This window comes from Dermochelys coriacea, chromosome 3, assembly GCF_009764565.3.
Source record: "Dermochelys coriacea isolate rDerCor1 chromosome 3, rDerCor1.pri.v4, whole genome shotgun sequence".
Classification (NCBI taxonomy): domain Eukaryota; kingdom Metazoa; phylum Chordata; order Testudines; family Dermochelyidae; genus Dermochelys; species Dermochelys coriacea.
This window is the reverse complement of record NC_050070.1, coordinates 29911896-29930349: the sequence shown is the minus strand read 5'-3', so window position 1 is coordinate 29930349 and position 18454 is coordinate 29911896. Positions and strand designations below refer to the sequence as shown.

The window sequence follows — 18454 nt, the reverse complement described above, 5'->3', positions numbered from 1 at the left end:
TCATCCTGCTGATTCTGTCTTTCAGAATTATCAATTATTTCACTTTTCATTAATCAGAACAAGGGATTTTTTGAAATGATATGACTGCCAGTCTGTGAATAAATATCACTTCAGAGGAAGAGAAAGAATGGACCCTGAAAAGAATCTCAAGCACTGAAGTAGAGGGTGAGTTTTGTTAAGTGGTTTCTTCTCTTTCATATCTGCTGGAGGAGTTGATTTCTTTCTAACATCCCTGCTTCTACGCACAACAGCCTGATGACTTGTCTTTTCACTGCAGCTTGTTGCATACCTTGCAAGGTTTTACTGACGGCAGGTTTATTTCTGTAACCTTTACTAGCATTACTCAAAGTCATCTCAGTAAGATTTGTAGTTTACATTACTTGGTTCTGATTTGTTTTCACAAAGAAGCTACAAACAGCAAAGATTTGGAAGAAAACTAAGAATTGATATATATAAAAAAATCAATAACATTAAAATGGAAGGTGAATCTAGATTTCCAGATGTGGACAGTAATGGATCAGAAAAAAATGAAGATATAGAAATTATAGTCAATGTTGGTGGGGTGAGGCAGGTGCTATATGGAGAAAATCTGAACCAATATCCAGCAACAAGATTAGCACAGTTGATCAACTGTTTATCAGGGGGATATGATACTATTTTCTCTCTTTGTGACGACTATGATCCTAGGAAAAGAGAATTTTATTTTGACAGAGATCCAGATGCTTTCAAATGCATTATTGATATATATTACTTTGGAGAAATTCACATGAAGAAAGGAATATGCCCTATATGTTTCAAGAATGAAATGGAATTTTGGAAAGTAGACCTGAAATTCTTGGATGACTGCTGCAAAACTCATCTGAGTGAAAAAAAGGAGGAACTGGAAGAAATAGCCCGAAGAGTGCAATTGATTCTGGATGATTTGGGAATGGATGCCTCTGAAAATCACTGGAAGAGATGCCAGAAATATATTTGGAAATTAATGGAGAAACCAGAATCATCCTATCCAGCTAGAGTAATCGCAGTGTTGTCCTTCCTATTTATTTTGATCTCATCTGTAGTAATGTGCATGGGGACCATCCCAGAGCTCCAGATAGTAGACTCTGAGGGAAATCATGTGGAACACCCAACACTGGACAACATTGAGACAGCATGTATAGGTTGGTTCACCTTGGAGTATGTGCTTAGATTTATTTCTTCTCCTAATAAACTGCACTTTGTGATTTCTTTCATGAACATCATTGATGTTTTTGCAATACTTCCCTTCTATGTCAGTTTGATTTTGACCCACTTGGGTGCCGGAATGATGGAGTTAACCAATGTTCAACAGGCTGTTCAAGCACTTCGAATCATGAGGATTGCTAGAATTTTCAAACTCGCACGCCACTCCACAGGGCTACAGACTTTAACCTATGCTCTTAAAAGAAGCTTTAAGGAGCTAGGACTGCTTCTTATGTACTTGGCTGTTGGAATCTTTGTGTTTTCTGCCCTTGGTTATACCATGGAGCAAAGTCACCCTGAAACCTTATTTAAAAGCATCCCTCAGTCATTTTGGTGGGCAATTATAACCATGACCACAGTTGGATATGGGGACATATATCCTAAGACAACACTGGGGAAACTGAATGCTGCCACCAGTTTCCTTTGTGGGGTGATAGCTATAGCACTGCCCATCCACCCCATCATAAACAACTTTGTCAGATACTATAATAAGCAGAGAGTTTTAGAAACAGCTGCCAAGCATGAACTGGAGCTGATGGAGCTATACTCAAGTGAGGGGAAAGTTGGAGGCTCCAAGAATGAACTAGAGGATCTTATGGGGGAAGGCAAGGAGCGTCCTTCATGGAGCAGACAGCTAAAAGTTTCCCACAGTGACACCTTCATTCCTCTCCAATCAGATGAGAAACATTACAGGACCAGGCTTCAAAGCTGCAAATAAACTAAGTGACTGTCACTGTTCAGCTATAGACTGGGACAAATTGACAGTCTTCTACAGAAAAGATTAAAGGGACCTGTCAGTGTTGAGAGTGAGCACTGCCTTTCCTTTCCAAACATGAATACAAATTAACCCCCATTGCAGCTTCATCAGAGGTTGGTAAGACTTTGTTTTTATTACCTGACATATAATATTAGAATGCAATTGAGATGTGGCTGATTATAATTAATACATCCTGACAAAATCAATTTGTAACCATTTCAGAGATTGAAAACAGCTTCTTGATCAATAATATGTACAATTTCTTGGATGTTATGCTTTATAAAAATCAAAATTCTGTATGTGTAATAATAAAGAATAACAATACCACAGAACTTGTGCTTCAGGCTTTGTAAGGGGTTTTTATAGTTAGGAAACCATTTTTTAAAAAATTAAATCGAACTGTCACTCATAGGTGCTGCAACTAGGGGTGCTGAGGGTATGGAGCACCCCCTGGCTTGAAGTAATTTCCATCATATACAGGGTTTACAGTTTGGTTCAAAGGCTTTCTGCACCCCCACGATACAAATTGTTTCAGACACCCTGGCTGTCGCTCCTAAAGTATTTAGGTGTCCAGTAAAATGTAACAAGTAACGAGTGGTATTTTTATCTGAGTGCTAACTAAAAATATGATCACACACTGTGGTTGTATGAGCCCGTCAAAAGATGGCTTCTACATTCTATAAAGTGCAATTATGGGTGACATTTTGGAAAATGGTGTCAGTCTCTCTTTCTGTGAAAAATCTATTTTAATATTCCACAAAGATCTCTTTTTAACAGACGTATGGAGCAGAATCAGTGTACCATGATAGGGTTTTTAAAGCAAGTAAAACAAATAGTTTTTACTTAATTACAACAGAAATATTTGCTTTTACAATTGTAGTGACCTTCAGAATATTTTAACTCAATCACTTAAAAAACTTATAAATGTAATTTCTTTTTATTCAGTATAAAACCAAGCCAGGTTGACACAGGGAGTTAAGTTACATCAGAAACAAAGAATTTCAAATCACTGGAAAATAAATATAAAGAAACTAGCAATAAAAATTAAAACCTGTTTAACAGTTATGGTGATGAATTGTTCATTGGATTGAACAAAGCATTGCTTTATTTTCTTAAATAAAATTAAACACCTTTCATGCTTGTAATAGCTATTTGGTTTTATTATGGTTAATTAAGCATGTAACAGGTTAATTTATTAAATCAACATAGACACTAAGCCATGGGTCCAATCCTGCAATCCTTGTGCAAGCCACACTTCTACTGAAGTCAGAGTGAATTTTGGTGAAGTAAGGTCTGAAATCCATGGGTCTGATTTTCCACTCACTTACACCAGTTTTATATTGGTGCGATTCCATTAAAAGCAACATTTACATCACCATAAAACTGGTGTAATGGAGTAGAGAATCTGCCCCCAGATGTTTAATTAATATTAAGAGTGAGAGTCCAAATCATTAAAAACAAAAACACCACTTCTGTGCCTCCCTGTTGCAGCCTATATTGTTTATTTTCATTACATTGCATGCATGCCCAATTGAAATACGAACGCACAAGATAGCTCCTACTTTTAGGTAGGTTACTCCTACACAGGGCCTGGGGAACTCAATGAAGGCTGATTGCTCAAAAGAAGGTAGGTTCCTAATTTCCACTGAAATTAAATAGGAGTTAGGAGCTTAACTCCTTTTGAGCAATCCAGTCCCAAATTCCTTGGAATTCTTCCACCTTGTAAACACATTTCCCGTGATTGATGTTGATGTTGATGTTGGAGACTGCATGGAGGTATATGGCCATCTGCACACAGGCTCTTTGCAGGGTTGGTGTGGGAGACTATATCACATCTACAGTTGTTTCCCAGTCCCCAGCCTCAACCCTAGTCCAGCCTGGCTCCATCCCATCATCCCCATTTACAGATCCCATGCTCCACAGATTCCTTGTAGAGATTACGAGGGAAAGGAAAAACAATGCCCCCTGTGTGGCATTTCCACAAACTCTCTAGGGCTGGATCTATTGGATCCCCACACTTTTCACCTGTGGAAGTGGAGGGTCTGATAAGACCCTAATTTTTCCCTGTCTTGTTATCTAAACTCCTCATTATTATGGCCTAATGCTCAGCAATTTCAGTCTAATCTGCTAGCTCGTTTTGTTTTACAATTAAAGAAGCGTGAATAGGATGTGAAGCAATATCCACTGATATTTTCTTTAATTCCTTATCTATAAATGGGGATATTAATATTTTTTCATTACCTCACAGGGAGGCATTGGGATGAATTAATGTTTGCAAAGCTCTATGAAAATGGAAAACATAAAAATGCTAAATAATATTGTTAGTATTGTTCGTTAGCATTAACCACTTGCTGGTATGGTATATAATTGACTTAACAGGATATTAAATAAAGGAATAACTTATTATTTTATTAAGAGTAATCTTTTTAATTTATTTCTTCAATTAGGCATGGTCCTGAACACAGGGTGGTGCGTAAGCTACACCACGGCAGAGCGGTCTCGGGCAGCATTGTGGCCCAGACACACAGCTGTGAAGCACCACTCTCCCCCTGCTCCTCTCTTGCTCTAGAGCAGTGTTCCTCAAACTGGAGTCTGCGGATCCTCGAGGGAACTCCAGGGGTCTGTGGGCCCTGCTGATCAACTCCTCCCCCTCCCTCTATCTCCAGGAGGGTACTCAAGCCAAACCAGGAGATTTTAGGTGCTAAAAGTCCAGCTATGCAGCAGGGCTAAGGCAGGGTCCCTGCCTGCCCTGGCCCCGCACTGCTCCCAGAAGCGGCCGGCACATTCCTGCCATCCCTGGGGGGGGGCGGAGAGGCAGGGGGTCTCCGCATATTGCCCCTTCCCCAATCGCTGACTCCACTTCTCCCATTGGCCGGGAACTGCAGCCAATGGGAGCTGCAGGGTCAATGCCTGGGTTAAGTGCCACCCCTTACCCCCTCCCAGAGCTCTCACCACCTGCCCCAACCCCAAACCCGCTCCTGCAGCCTGCACCCTGCACCCACTCCTGTACCCAAACTCCCTCCCAGAGCCCGCCCCCCCGCACTCAAACCCCTCCCACAGCCTGCACCCCGCACTCCTGCATCGCAAACCCCTGCCCCAGCCTGGTCAAAGTGAGTGAGGGTGGGGGAGAGCAATGGAGGGAGGGGAGATGGAGAGAGCGGGGTGGGGGTGGGAAGAGGTGGGGTGGGGCCTTAGTGGAAGGGGTGGAGTGGGGTTGGGGCCTGGGACTGAGCGAGGGGGACTTGGGAGTCCCCAAAATTTTTAAAATCAAAATGGAGTCCTCGGGTTGCTAAAGTTTGAGACCCGCTGCTCTAGAGGAGAAGTTAGTTACTGTAGCCTTTCAAAGGTTCCAGTTACTTCTCCCATCAGGCCTGACTAGAGACTCTGACCAGCGAGAGGGGGGCGGGGGGTAAAGCCAAAGCTGTGCCAACTTCCCACCTCTATCCCCCCTCCTGCAGCCTGCGGGAGGGAATATTCAGAGAGCAGAAGCTGCTCTCAGTATTAGGTCCAAACTGACAAAGTGTATAGCTCTTACTTGGCTGAGCAGGGCAGGGTCCCTTCCTCCTCTGCTTGGCCAAATAAAACCTGGGCATAATCTTGCCATAACAGCTCAATCCATCCGAAATTCTGAGGCTTCTGGTCTATAGAAGGTCCATGACCTTTCCAGCCATGGTGGCTGTTCTCTGTTCCAAGACGGAAGTAACTGCTATAGCGGCAGTCACGTAATTCAGGTTTAAAGCCCAATCCCTCTCCCATAAAGGTCAATGGGAATTTGGCTACTGACTTCAATGGGAAGAGGATTGGATACTCGGCTATTATGCAGCTGCCCAGGGCTGCCCCTGCCCAGTGAATCCACCTAGGCCAATTGCCATAGAATTTAGGCTTACAGGGATAATATCAGCAGATGCATTACACATCCCTTGATGTCTCAACAATGTCATCTCCACAGCACAGATGCCGATTAGGGAGCAGAAGTGGGGATGCATGGCCATGGAAATTCAGTCCTCTCACCTGAATAAAATTAGAGATTAGGGAAAGGAGCCTCCCCAGCAAACCTCTTATGAAGAAACCCCCACACAAGCACCCTCAATCCCTCTAATACCCACAGAAGATCTGGTAGGGGCCCTCTTGAAGATTCCAGCCATTTCTTCCCCCTTCTCCCCCTGCTGCCTCCAGACTCACAGGTAAGTGAAGTGAACTGGTAATCCCCCCCCAAAGATGAGTTGAGGCTGGGGCAGTGCCAGCCTCTTCCCAGTGGGAGGGCTGAGGTAGGCTGCCCTATACATCTTGTGGGCACATATACTTTTTTATATTTTTAACAATATGCACTTAAACATCTGTTTTATCTATGTTATCCTCAAAAGGAGAATAAAAATATATACAGACAGATCAGTATATATATATATGCAGACAGATGCAGTATATACCAGCATCATCTATGGCAGCTCATTGGTGCAACATTTATTCACAGAAAAAAACCTAAGCAAATAAACAAAACAAACAAACTAATAACTACTATTTTAACATTAACAACAATAAACAAATGCAAACTTCTGGAAAAAATTACTGGTTAAATAATACCAGTAGCTAATTACTTTAAATCTGAGAATGTACTGTATTATATTTTAAAATTAGTCATTTGCACATGCAAAGAAAATGAAACAACACACACTACTATGTAAAGCAAAATAAACAACAACTGACCAAAACTAAGTACACCTTTTCCCCTATCCAATTAAGCCATATTTCCATTCCAATCCATTCCAAACCCAATCAAATACATACAATCTGAACATTCAAAACATTTTTAAGTTGCTGAGCACTCTGGCACTGATTCAGGAAAGTACTTAAAACTTTGCTTAACTTTAAGAACAAGTAGTCCCATTAACTATACATGGGATTAAAGAAATGCTTAAAGTTTAAAGATAAGCACATACTTGCGTGCTTTAATGGCTCAGGGCCAGACTGCTCAGCATCTTGCAGGACTGAGTCATAACATCTGTCATTAAACTATGAACTAATAAAACTGGCACAAACTTGGCTAGGTAATACTACTTTGATAAAAAAAAATAAACTAATAAAGAGTTATTGAAAAAGATAGTCAATGATAAGCTGACCCAACTAGAAAGTTGTCGTACAAATTCCTGAAGACAGTCACTGAAGGACCCAGGTGGAGGTTCAGGGAATGAGTTCCACAGGTGAGGGCCTTCTCGGTTCTGAGAGCTACCTGTGATCTGGTCCATTTGGAACCTTAGCGCCCGTACTGGATAGATCAACAGTCACTCAAGTATGTGAGGCATTGATAATTAATCAAATATACATCTTCTATCAAGGAACAGATAGATATCTATTGTTTACATAATACATGTCACGGTTCAGCATATAATATACTATTCTATTGATTTTTTATGTGGATTTTCCCCTTAAAAACATAAAGAGAAAATATCAAATGTTGAAGACATCTTAAAACTCACAACAATCCTAAACTCTTGGTTTTGCAGAGGTTTCATGTCAGGGTGTGACAATACATACCATGTGTGTTGCAATAGTTAAAGATAATAGGGCAAGTTTAAGAAAAGAGTGGGGAGAAGTTGATTTTAAATTGCGCATTTCCTTTCTAGATGTTGATTGTAATATCAATAAAATACTGAAAAAGAATAAAACATCTCTCTAGTTCATTAAAGTCCCTCTTCCAATAAAGTTAGTTATATGGAATTATCAGACTTGAAAGCAAATATAAATTTAAGAAACAAAGTGGGGATGGAGACACACACTACTGACTGGAATCTTCATGATTTGGAGTGCCTGGCTCCCACTGGAGACTGGTAAAACAGTATTTTTATCAAGGTCTGATTCAGCGCTCACTGAAGTTAATGGGAGGCTTTATACTGAAATCAATTGGGATTGGATCAGGCCCTTAATATAAATATGTGCTTGAACAAACTATGGTTAATGGGTCAATTAGGCACTATTGTCCTTTGAACATCTACTTGAGTTAAACAGCATTTTCCTCAATAATCTTGGTCAGCTTTATTGCAATAGCCAGTTATGTTGCCATGATGAAAGAAGGCTAAAGAACCACACTTAAGTTATTTAATAATACCCTTTAAGTAAAAGGAACATTTGGCTATTCCTCATAAATAGTCCCTAGTTTAAGACAAAGCACATAACTAAAATAACTTGCGTGAACTAACTTTGGTGCTTCTGGATGGATTGAGTCATATGAAGTGAAGACAGAGGTACACTCCACTAAATACACTACATTAATTTCAACAAAGCCTAGGCATGATTCCAATATCTGAAACCACTGAAGTGGATAAAGAGAAGCGTCCTCTCCCATTAGACCCAAGCCCACCTGCTCTAGCAGAGCAGTTCATTTCCCTGCATTGCAGACATAACACCCCCTCCCTAAGGAAGAATAGGAGCAAATACTTGCTACCCCTGAACCTGCTGATGAAAATAGAAGCTGGTTGTTCCTGGCAAAGCCTGGCTTTCACAGAGAGAATTGGCAGAAGTCATGGGTGAAGGGGGGAAAGTTTAAAACTTCTGGACACAGTATTAAGCAAAGGGAGGGAGAAACAGCTAATGGTACAAGAAGGGACTTGAGAGAACAGGGGAAGCAGTGGGGGGTGTAGGTTCCCCCCTAAGTGGCGCAGGGCCAGGGGAGGGGCGGTCCCAGGGTGGGTTTTAGCTGGTCTCAGTCTGTCCAGGCCTTTAGAGTCTCTGATTCAGAGATTGCTTGAAGGCTGCTCCAGAAGCCCTCCCACCTCACCCCATTCCCAGAGGCATCCACTACACCCAGTGGCCCCCCAGTCACCCTTTACATTGCTGGCAGGTGCTGCGTTCAGGCTCAGCAGTGCCACCCCAAGTTCGCAGTGCCGGGAGTTGCATTGCCCAGAGTGCATCTGCCCTTGGAGGCATGGTGGGGGAGCTGGGGAATTCCTCCCTTCAGTCCCTCCTTCAACTCCCCTGCAGCCTCCTGCCATGCCGGTCAGCGTCAGCGAGCGACCTGGCACTGCTTTAACCCTGTGTCGGCGCCTCGCGGCGTGGGAGCTGCAGGCACCACGATGCCTCCACAAGGCAAAGGCACTGGCGAGCCACTGCCGCCGCTGCTCCTAGTCGCAGGTCCTGAGATGGCCTCATGTGTCTCCAGCCCGGGTCCCGGGAAGCAGAGGAGCAGCAGCTGGAGCTCGCACTAAGTGGAGCTGAGAGAGGAGCGCAGGGAGGGAGCTGAGGCAGGGGTTCTGGGGTGCGCACTCCCACCCTCCCTCGCTGTCCAGCCATCAGCAGTACTGGGAGAGTGGCTACAGGGGGAGCTATGGCAAATTTTGGGATGGCTACAGCCCCCCTGCAAGGCCCCACAAGCTTCCCCTAGTGGGGGCTGTCGGGGGGACCTCACAGTGGCGTTACTCCATACCTAGGTTTGTAGAAAACCCTTTGACCAGCATGTTCACAGCAAGGGGAGGAGGAGAGGACAAGCCCCAGCAAAGACAGCCACAGCAGGTGGGAGGCTGGAAGTTAATTTACCTCAGCTCCCCTCGCCCTGAGCAGCTCCACAGTTCACTGTTGTAGAGCAAGGTGTATTTCTTTTCGTCTTTGGGCAGCAAGCCAAACTGCTTCCTGGATAGGTTATCCACAGGCAGCTGCTCTATGCAGCCATCCAGGGTCTGCAAACCTTCAGAAAGCATTGCATATTTACATCTGGAAACAATCCAGATTACATAGACTTAAAGCAAAGGAAGCTTCCGCAAATTAGTAACTGACCTCAGTCACTGGTGTAAATTTGACTCCATTTTCTTCAATGCAGTTACTCTAGGTTTACCTCCATGTAACTGTGAAGAGGATCTGGCCCAACATTCCTAATTTAATAAGAGTATTCAGTGCAAGATGATAACTTGTTAGGTAAAGTGAAGGCTACTTTTAACTCTCAGGACACCAGGAGAGAACGTAATGGAGTGGAAATGGCTTTTAGAAGTGTGGGCGATGACACCAGTATATTGCAATATGTGGCATTAGTCTCAGTGAAGTAAGAGCCATTGAAACATGCTTAGCCTCAGTGGCATGTCACAGCTAAAAAGCCAGCTTGTGACATGCCTTTTAGTTCACTGAGAAGTAAGCAACATGCCACAGAACACTGCTACATGTTTTTGATATATTCCACAACCATAAGGGACTGTTATAATCATATAGTCTGACCTCCTGCATAACACAGGCCATAGAACTCCCACCCAGATTCCTAGATCGGACCTTTCAGAAAAACATCCAATCTTGATTTACAATTTTCAGTGATGGAGAATCCAATTGGTAAATTGTCCGGTGGTTAATTATTCTCCACTAAAAATACTCTTTATTTCCAGTCTGCATTTGTCTAGCTTCAACTTCCATTGGATTGTGCCATAACTTTCTCCACTAGATTGAAGAGACCCATTATTAAATATTTATTTCCCATGTAGATATTTAGACTGTAATTGTCACCCCTTAATCATCTGATTGTTAAACAAAATAGATTGAGCTATTTGTTGTACAATGCTAACCTCAGGCATTATTCTGGTCTATGTTCAATGCCAGACGGTGGTAATCTGACCATGTGAATTGGTAGGGTAGAACCATAGCAATGGAGAGAGAATCTTGGGCTGAGATATGTGCACTTTTCCTGTGCCCTGGTGGTCTGCTGAGTACTGACACTTAATCCATTCCAGAAGTGAGTCGGTCAGCCTTGTCTGATCAATGCATTACATGATATTGACCCAGACCAGCTGTGCTGTGCTGTTGTGAGGAATCTAATGGTTAATCATGGGTGGCCTGCTGTAGACTTTTTTAAAAATTAAGATGACAATGGCATTACTTTAGTAACCATCTGTGCAGTACAGTTTGGTATCAAGTGAAATTCTATGTACGTGATAAACTATGAATGCTTTGAGGGAATGGTCCCAAATCCCATTGTTTTGGTAAGAATCTCAAATGTACTCCAAAATACATTGAAATATTTTCAGAAAAACGTGATCTGCTCTTTAATTTAAAAATAGATGGCTAAGATCCTGGGTTGGCTAAGTAGGATGAGGGACAGATATATAAACCAAACAGTTAAAACACAAAAAGTAAGGGTGCAGATGCATAAACTGATAATTGGCCATATTTGGCAGAAACAATAATCACAGAAACCCCCTTCCCCTCCCCATGCCAGATCTTCACAAATAGATCTGCTAAAACAAATCCAGCAAGGTCTGGTGTACATTACAGTTTACAGAGATGCTTCCTCCCCACAAACACAGGCACCAATCCTAAATAACCGTACACATGCCAATGTTTCTTACGCACCCAAGTAGTGTAGTCATGAGAATGTGCACATGAGTAAAGACTTCCCACATGAGCAAAGGTTTGCAGGATCATGCTCACAGTTCAGTAATGGATCACTACTGTTTTGCTAGGAAGACCTATTTGTGTTCATATCAACATCTCTCCCCTCACCCCCAGTTTGAAATGAATATCAGCCTTCCTGAAGCGCTCTATATTTTAAACAAATGGGCCTAATTCTGCTCTTTGTTGCACTGATATAAATCAGGAGTAATTCCACTGAAGTAAAGGAAGTTACGCTGGTGTAAAACTGGTTTGAGTAGTATCAGGTTCTACATATTATATTTATTCCCTTACAATGTAAATTATTAAAACGGAAACAGTTTACTCTTAATACAATTAGCCATATTAAGGTTGAATTCAGTTGGAGTTTTGCCTGCATTATGACTGAATGATTGGGCTGATCATGTGGACAACCAAGACAGCTTGGAGCATAGGAAAATGTTCATATTAATCACTATGTGGAAAATGAAGGCAATATGCTGCTGCTGAAAGCTACAGCAGCCGCACTTAGCTGGTTTCCCTATCACTTTTGCCTTTCAAATGTAAAAGAGAAAATTGCCAGTGCTTTCACAGCTGGTTTTTGTCCACCCACATAAGGAAAGTCTCCTTTAACATACTAAGCTTCAAGCACTATCAAACCAGCATGTTCATTTTAAAATAAAACAATATTTAAAGAAGGGGAAAAAATTTTAAAAGCCACCTATATGTGAGACTATCTATAAATACTGCATGTAAAAATGGAAAGGAAGAATTCATTTTGTCTTGGGATGCAACCTGTCAATTAAGCCATATTATTTAGCACATTGATTTCAATGGGAGCCAGGGGTGTGCATCCCAGGACTGAAATCTGGCCCTTTGATTTTTGTTTCTGCGTGACAATAAATATGTCTGTGCTAAACTCTTTATCGTACCATTTTAAAGCAGTACAAATAAAGTTCTGAAGAAGACTTGCGTTCATTACAGAAGAGTTCAGAAGCAGGGGCTTCCAAGTCAAAGTCTGTATGAGGCAATTGACTTAGACATGGCTGTGCAAATGACTAATGGTCACCTGCCTGCTGGGAGATTTTGTAAACAGCCAAACAATTTACCTTATCTTATCTGAGCAGTATCTGACTTTCATGTATAGAACTTATATATATTACTATAAATAAAAAGAATATATAATATACAATATAATATATATATATTCCATCAATATTGTAAAGACAAAACTTAGAAAACATTCATAACAGTCTGAGGCAGCTTCAGCTTGCCCGCAGCAGATAAACTAAAACTTCAATTACCTTGCAGCATTATGGGGCAATCCTTTATCGAAGATGCACTCCACTGATCTTGAACAATGTTTCCACTGCATTACAATTATTCAGCATTACAAAGTCAGCACCTTCCTACAATTCCAATACAACAACATCAGAGACACCAGAGTTTTCCTCTATGCTTAGAATAGGAAATAACTGCATTGTGTCAATTATACTGTGACACTTTTTGGCCAATGTTGAATTTTAACAGCAAACACTGCAAGTCATAAACATGCATTTCTTTCCGTTCATTATCAATAAAATAATTTTAATGGAATCATAAATATTACAGATGGGAAATATTTATTAGGTCCCAGTTTGTCAATCCCAGGCCAATACAGGATTATTCGGAGTATTCTCCTGTATAATCTTCATTAAATAACATACATAATTTGGCTTCTTCCATTTTATTGGAAAGACTATTCCATAGTTAAACAGCTCTTGCTATTGCAATATTCTCCTTACTATTCAGCCTAATTGTGGCTATGTCCTAATATAGGCTATGTCTACACTTCAGATGCTACAGTGGCACAATTACAGACCTATGGCTGTGGTGCCGTAGTGTAGACACTTGCTACAGCAATGGAAGGGGGTTTTGTATCATTGTAGTTAATCCACCTCTCTGAGAGGTGGCAGCTGGGTTGACAGAAGAATTCTTTCATGATCAGTGTCTACACTAGGGCTTAGGTCAGCTTAACTACATCTCTCAGTAAGTGAATTTTTCACACTGTGAGCAACATAGCCAGGTCGACCTAAGTTTTAGGTGTTGACCAGGTCTTATTTCCTGGAACTATTTAAACAAGTCCTTACATAATTCCTCTTCCTCCTTGCTGTTTACATCTTTCACATGTTTGTAGATGGTTATCATATCTCCATTGGTTATTATTTTGTGCATTCAGCAGAGCTTAAGAGAGTGCTTAAGTGCTTTGTTGGATAGTGATTAACTTAAATATGTGCTTAAATGCTTTGCTGAATTGAGGCCTGTGAGTGTACAGTTACCTTGCGTGGCAAAAAGTGTCAGGAATTAGGGATTGCAGTTGAGCCTGAGACCAGCTGGTTTCACCTCCATACACACTGTAAGGAGCGTGATCAGGTAAGGTAAGCTATTACCAGTAGGAGAGAAAAAAAACCCAAAACAAACAAACAAACAAAAAAACCTTTTGTAGTGATAATCAAGGTGGGCCATTTCCAGCAGTTGACAAGAACCTGTGAGGAACAGTAGGGTTGTCAACTGCTGGAAATGGGCCACCTTGATTATCACTACAAAAGGTTTTTTTCTCCTGCTGGTAATAGCTCACCTTACCTGATCACTCTCCTTACAGTGTGTATGGTAACACCCATTGTTTCATGTTCTCTGTGTATATAAAATCTCCCCACTGTATTTTCTACTGCATGCATCCAATGAAGTGAGCTATAGCTCATGAAAGCTTATGCTCAAATAAATTTGCTAGTCTCTAAGGTGCCACAAGTACTCCTTTTCTTTTTCCAGAATAAGAGTGTCCACACATGGAGTTATTCTAAATAACTATTTTGCTTTAAATTCACATTCTACCTTAATACAAATTAACTTTCAAGTGCAGACAAGCCCTTATTAGGGATGTAATTTTGTCAGTAAAAATTGTAATAGCCAGCTAATTTGCTGTCTGGGATTTTAGATTAGGTTACTGTACCCTGAGGTCCCAGCCCCAGAGTGTTAAAGGGCCATTGCTGCAGGACATTTTGAATTGTTTCTAGGCCATGCTACTCAAGAACTGCTGGAAAGGCTCTGTCTACAAAAGATAACTGCTTTTGTTGATTTAAGGTGAGCAGGCCTACAAGTCAAATCCAAAAGGAAACAGGAGAAGAGAGCCAGCCCTGTAACATCAGGTAAGAGAAGGGGTATGAGAGTGTAGAGGAAATCGAATTAGTTTCTCTCTACTTTCCTTTTTCTACTGTGACAGAGTTGCTGAGTTCAGAGCAAGCCACTGACCTGCTCCTCTCCACCAGGTATTTGAGTAGGTTGTCTGCTGAGAGGGAAATGACTGGGCTCCTTATCTAATCTCGCTCATCAAGTTACGGGCCAAATTCTACCATCTTTACTCATATTGATTTGTGCCTTGATCTGTCCCTGAGTCAGGGTGATGAACATTTTTATTCAGTATGTAACTGAGTTCCTATTTCATAATGACAGGTTTCAGAGTAGCAGCCGTGTTAGTCTGTATTCGCAAAAAGAAAAGGAGTACTTGTGGCACCTTAGAGACTAACAAATTTATTAGAGCATAAGCTTTCGTGAGCTACAGCTCACTTCATCGGATGCATTTGGTGGAAAAAACAGAGGAGAGATTTATATACACACACACAGAGAACATGAAACAATGGGTTTATCATACACACTGTAAGGAGAGTGATCACTGAAGATAAGCCATCACCAGCAGCAGGGGGGGAAGGAGGAAAACCTTTCATGGGGACAAGCAAGGTAGGCTAATTCCAGCAGTTAACAAGAATATCAGAGGAACAGTGGGGGGTGCGGCGGGGGGGGAGAAATAACATGGGGAAATAGTTTTACTTTGTGTAATGACTCATCCATTCCCAGTCTCTATTCAAGACTAAGTTAATTGTATCCAGTTTGCAAATTAATTCCAATTCAGCAGTCTCTCGTTGGAGTCTGTTTTTGAAGCTTTTTGGTTGAAGTATAGCCACTCTTAGGTCTGTGATCGAGTGACCAGAGAGATTGAAGTGTTCTCCAACTGGTTTTTGAATGTTATAATTCTTGACGTCTGATTTGTGTCCATTCATTCTTTTACATAGAGAATGTCCAGTTTGGCCAATGTACATGGCAGAGGGGCATTGCTGGCACATGATGGCATATATCACATTGGTAGATGCGCAGGTGAACGAGCCTCTGATAGTGTGGCTGATGTGATTAGGCCCTATGATGGTGTCCCCTGAATAGATATGTGGACAGAGTTGGCAACAGGCTTTGTTGCAAGGATAGGTTCCTGGGTTAGTGGTTCTGTTGTGTGGTGTGTGGTTGCTGGTGAGTATTTGCTTTAGATTGGGGGGCTGTCTGTAAGCAAGGACTGGTCTGTCTCGCAAGATCTGTGAGAGTGATGGGTCGTCCTTCAGGATAGGTTGTAGATCCTTGATGATGCGTTGGAGAGGTTTTAGTTGGGGGCTGAAGGTGATGGCTAGTGGCGTTCTGTTGTTTTCTTTGTTGGGCCTGTCCTGTAGTAGGTGACTTCTGGGTACTCTTCTGGCTCTGTCAATCTGCTTCTTCACTTCAGCAGGTGGGTATTGTAGTTGTAGGAATGCATGATAGAGATCTTGTAGGTGTTTGTCTCTGTCTGAGGGGTTGGAGCAAATGCGGTTATATCGTAGCGCTTGGCTGTAGACAATGGATCGAGTGGTATGATCTGGATGAAAGCTAGAGGCATGTAGGTAGGAATAGCGGTCAGTAGGTTTCCGATATAGGGTGGTGTTTATGTGACCATCGCTTATTAGCACCGTAGTGTCCAGGAAGTGGATCTCTTGTGTGGACTGGTCCAGGCTGAGGTTGATGGTGGAATGGAAATTGTTGAAATCATGGTGGAATTCCTCAAGAGCTTCTTTTCCATGGGTCCAGATGATGAAGATGTCATCAATGTAGCGCAAGTAGAGTAGGGGCATTAGGGGACGAGAGCTGAGGAAGCGTTCTAAGTCAGCCATAAAAATGTTGGCATACTGTGGGGCCATGCGAGTACCCATCGCAGTGCTGCTGATTTGAAGGTATACATTGTCACCAAATGTGAAATAGTTATGGGTCAGGACAAAGTCACAAAGTTCAGCCACCAGGTTAGCCGTGACAGTATCGGGGATACTGTTTCTGACGGCTTGTAGTCCATCTTTGTGTGGAATGTTGGTGTAGAGGGCTTCTACATCCATAGTGGCTAGGATGGTGTTTTTAGGAAGATCACCAATGGACTGTAGTTTCCTCAGGAAGTCAGTGGTGTCTCGAAGATAGCTGGGAGTGCTGGTAACGAAGGGCCTGAGGAGGGAGTCTACATAGCCAGACAATCCTGCTGTCAGGGTGCCAATGCCTGAGATGATGGGGCGTCCAGGATTTCCAGGTTTATGGATCTTGGGTAGCAGATAGAATACCCCAGGTCGGGGCTCCAGGGGTGTGTCTGTGCGGATTTGTTCTTGTGCTTTTTCAGGGAGTTTCTTGAGCAAATGCTGTAGTTTCTTTTGGTAACTCTCAGTGGGATCAGAGGGTAATGGCTTGTAGAAAGTGGTGTTGGAGAGCTGCCTAGTAGCCTCTTGTTCATACTCCGACCTATTCATGATGACGACAGCACCTCCTTTGTCAGCCTTTTAGATTATGATGTCAGAGTTGTTTCTGAGGCTGTGGATGGCACTGTGTTCTGCATGGCTGAGGTTATGGGGTAAGCGATGCTGCTTTTCCACAATTTCAGCTCGTGCACGTCGGCGGAAGCAGTCTATGTAGAAATCCAGGCTGCTGTTTCGACCTTCAGGAGGAGTCCACCCAGAATCCTTCTTTTTGTAGTGTTGGCAGGAAGGTCTCTGTGGCTTAATATGTTGGTCAGAGGTGTGTTGGAAATATTCCTTGAGTCTGAGACGTCGAAAATAGGATTCTAGGTCACCACAGAACTGTATCATGTTCGTGGGGGTGAAGGGGCAAAAGGAGAGGCCCCGAGATAGGACAGATTCTTCTGCTGGGCTAAAAGTATAGTTGGATAGATTAACAATATTGTCGAAATATTAGAAAGTAGAATATACTCTACCTGCGCTACATTGATGACATCTTCATCATCTGGACCCATGGAAAAGAAGCTCTTGAGGAATTCCACCATGATTTCAACAATTTCCATCCCACCATCAACCTCAGCCTGGACCAGTCCACACAAGAGATCCACTTCCTGGACACTACGGTGCTAATAAGCGATGGTCACATAAACACCACCCTATATCGGAAACCTACTGACCGCTATTCCTACCTACATGCCTCTAGCTTTCATCCAGATCATACCACTCGATCCATTGTCTACAGCCAAGCACTACGATATAACCGCATTTGCTCCAACCCCTCAGACAGAGACAAACACCTACAAGATCTCTATCATGCATTCCTACAACTACAATACCCACATGCTGAAATGAAGAAACAGATTGACAGAGCCAGAAGAGTACCCAGAAGTCACCTACTACAGGACAGGCCCAACAAAGAAAACAACAGAACGCCACTAGCCATCACCTTCAGCCCCCAACTAAAACCTCTCCAATGCATCATCAAGGATCTACAACCTATCCTGAAGGACGACCCATCACTCTCACAGATCTTGGGAGACAGACCAGTCCTTGCTTACAGACAGCCCCCCAATCTGAAGCAAATACTCACCAGCAACCGCACACCACACAACAGAACCACTAACCCAGGAACCTATCCTTGCAACAAAGCCCGTTGCCAACTCTGTCCACATATCTATTCAGGGGACACCATCATAGGGCCTAATCACATCAGCCACACTATCAGAGGCTCGTTCACCTGCGCATCTACCAATGTGATATATGCCATCATGTGCCAGCAATGCCCCTCTGCCATGTACATTGGCCAAACTGGACAGTCTCTACGTAAAAGAATGAATGGACACAAATCAGACGTCAAGAATTATAACATTCAAAAACCAGTTGGAGAACACTTCAATCTCTCTGGTCACTCAATCACAGACCTAAGAGTGGCTATACTTCAACCAAAAAGCTTCAAAAACAGACTCCAACGAGAGACTGCTGAATTGGAATTAATTTGCAAACTGGATACAATTAATTTAGTCTTGAATAGAGACTG

The 18454-nt window shown here is 42.4% G+C and overlaps 1 protein-coding gene across 1 annotated transcript; it reads left to right on the top strand.

Annotated features, from left to right (window-relative positions):
- Positions 1-163: 163 nt before the first annotated feature.
- On the top strand, positions 164-4382 carry KCNF1 (potassium voltage-gated channel modifier subfamily F member 1). The gene has a single exon (XM_043510243.1). The coding sequence runs from the start codon at positions 476-478 to the stop codon at positions 1937-1939; it is 1464 nt and encodes a 487-aa protein (XP_043366178.1). The 5' UTR covers positions 164-475; the 3' UTR covers positions 1940-4382.
- The last annotated feature ends 14072 nt before the right edge of the window (positions 4383-18454 follow it).

Bases quoted from the DNA above. Each gene is read 5' to 3' on its own strand.
- KCNF1 (XM_043510243.1), top strand. From the start codon at position 476: ATGGAAGGTGAATCTAGATTTCCAGATGTGGACAGTAATGGATCAGAA.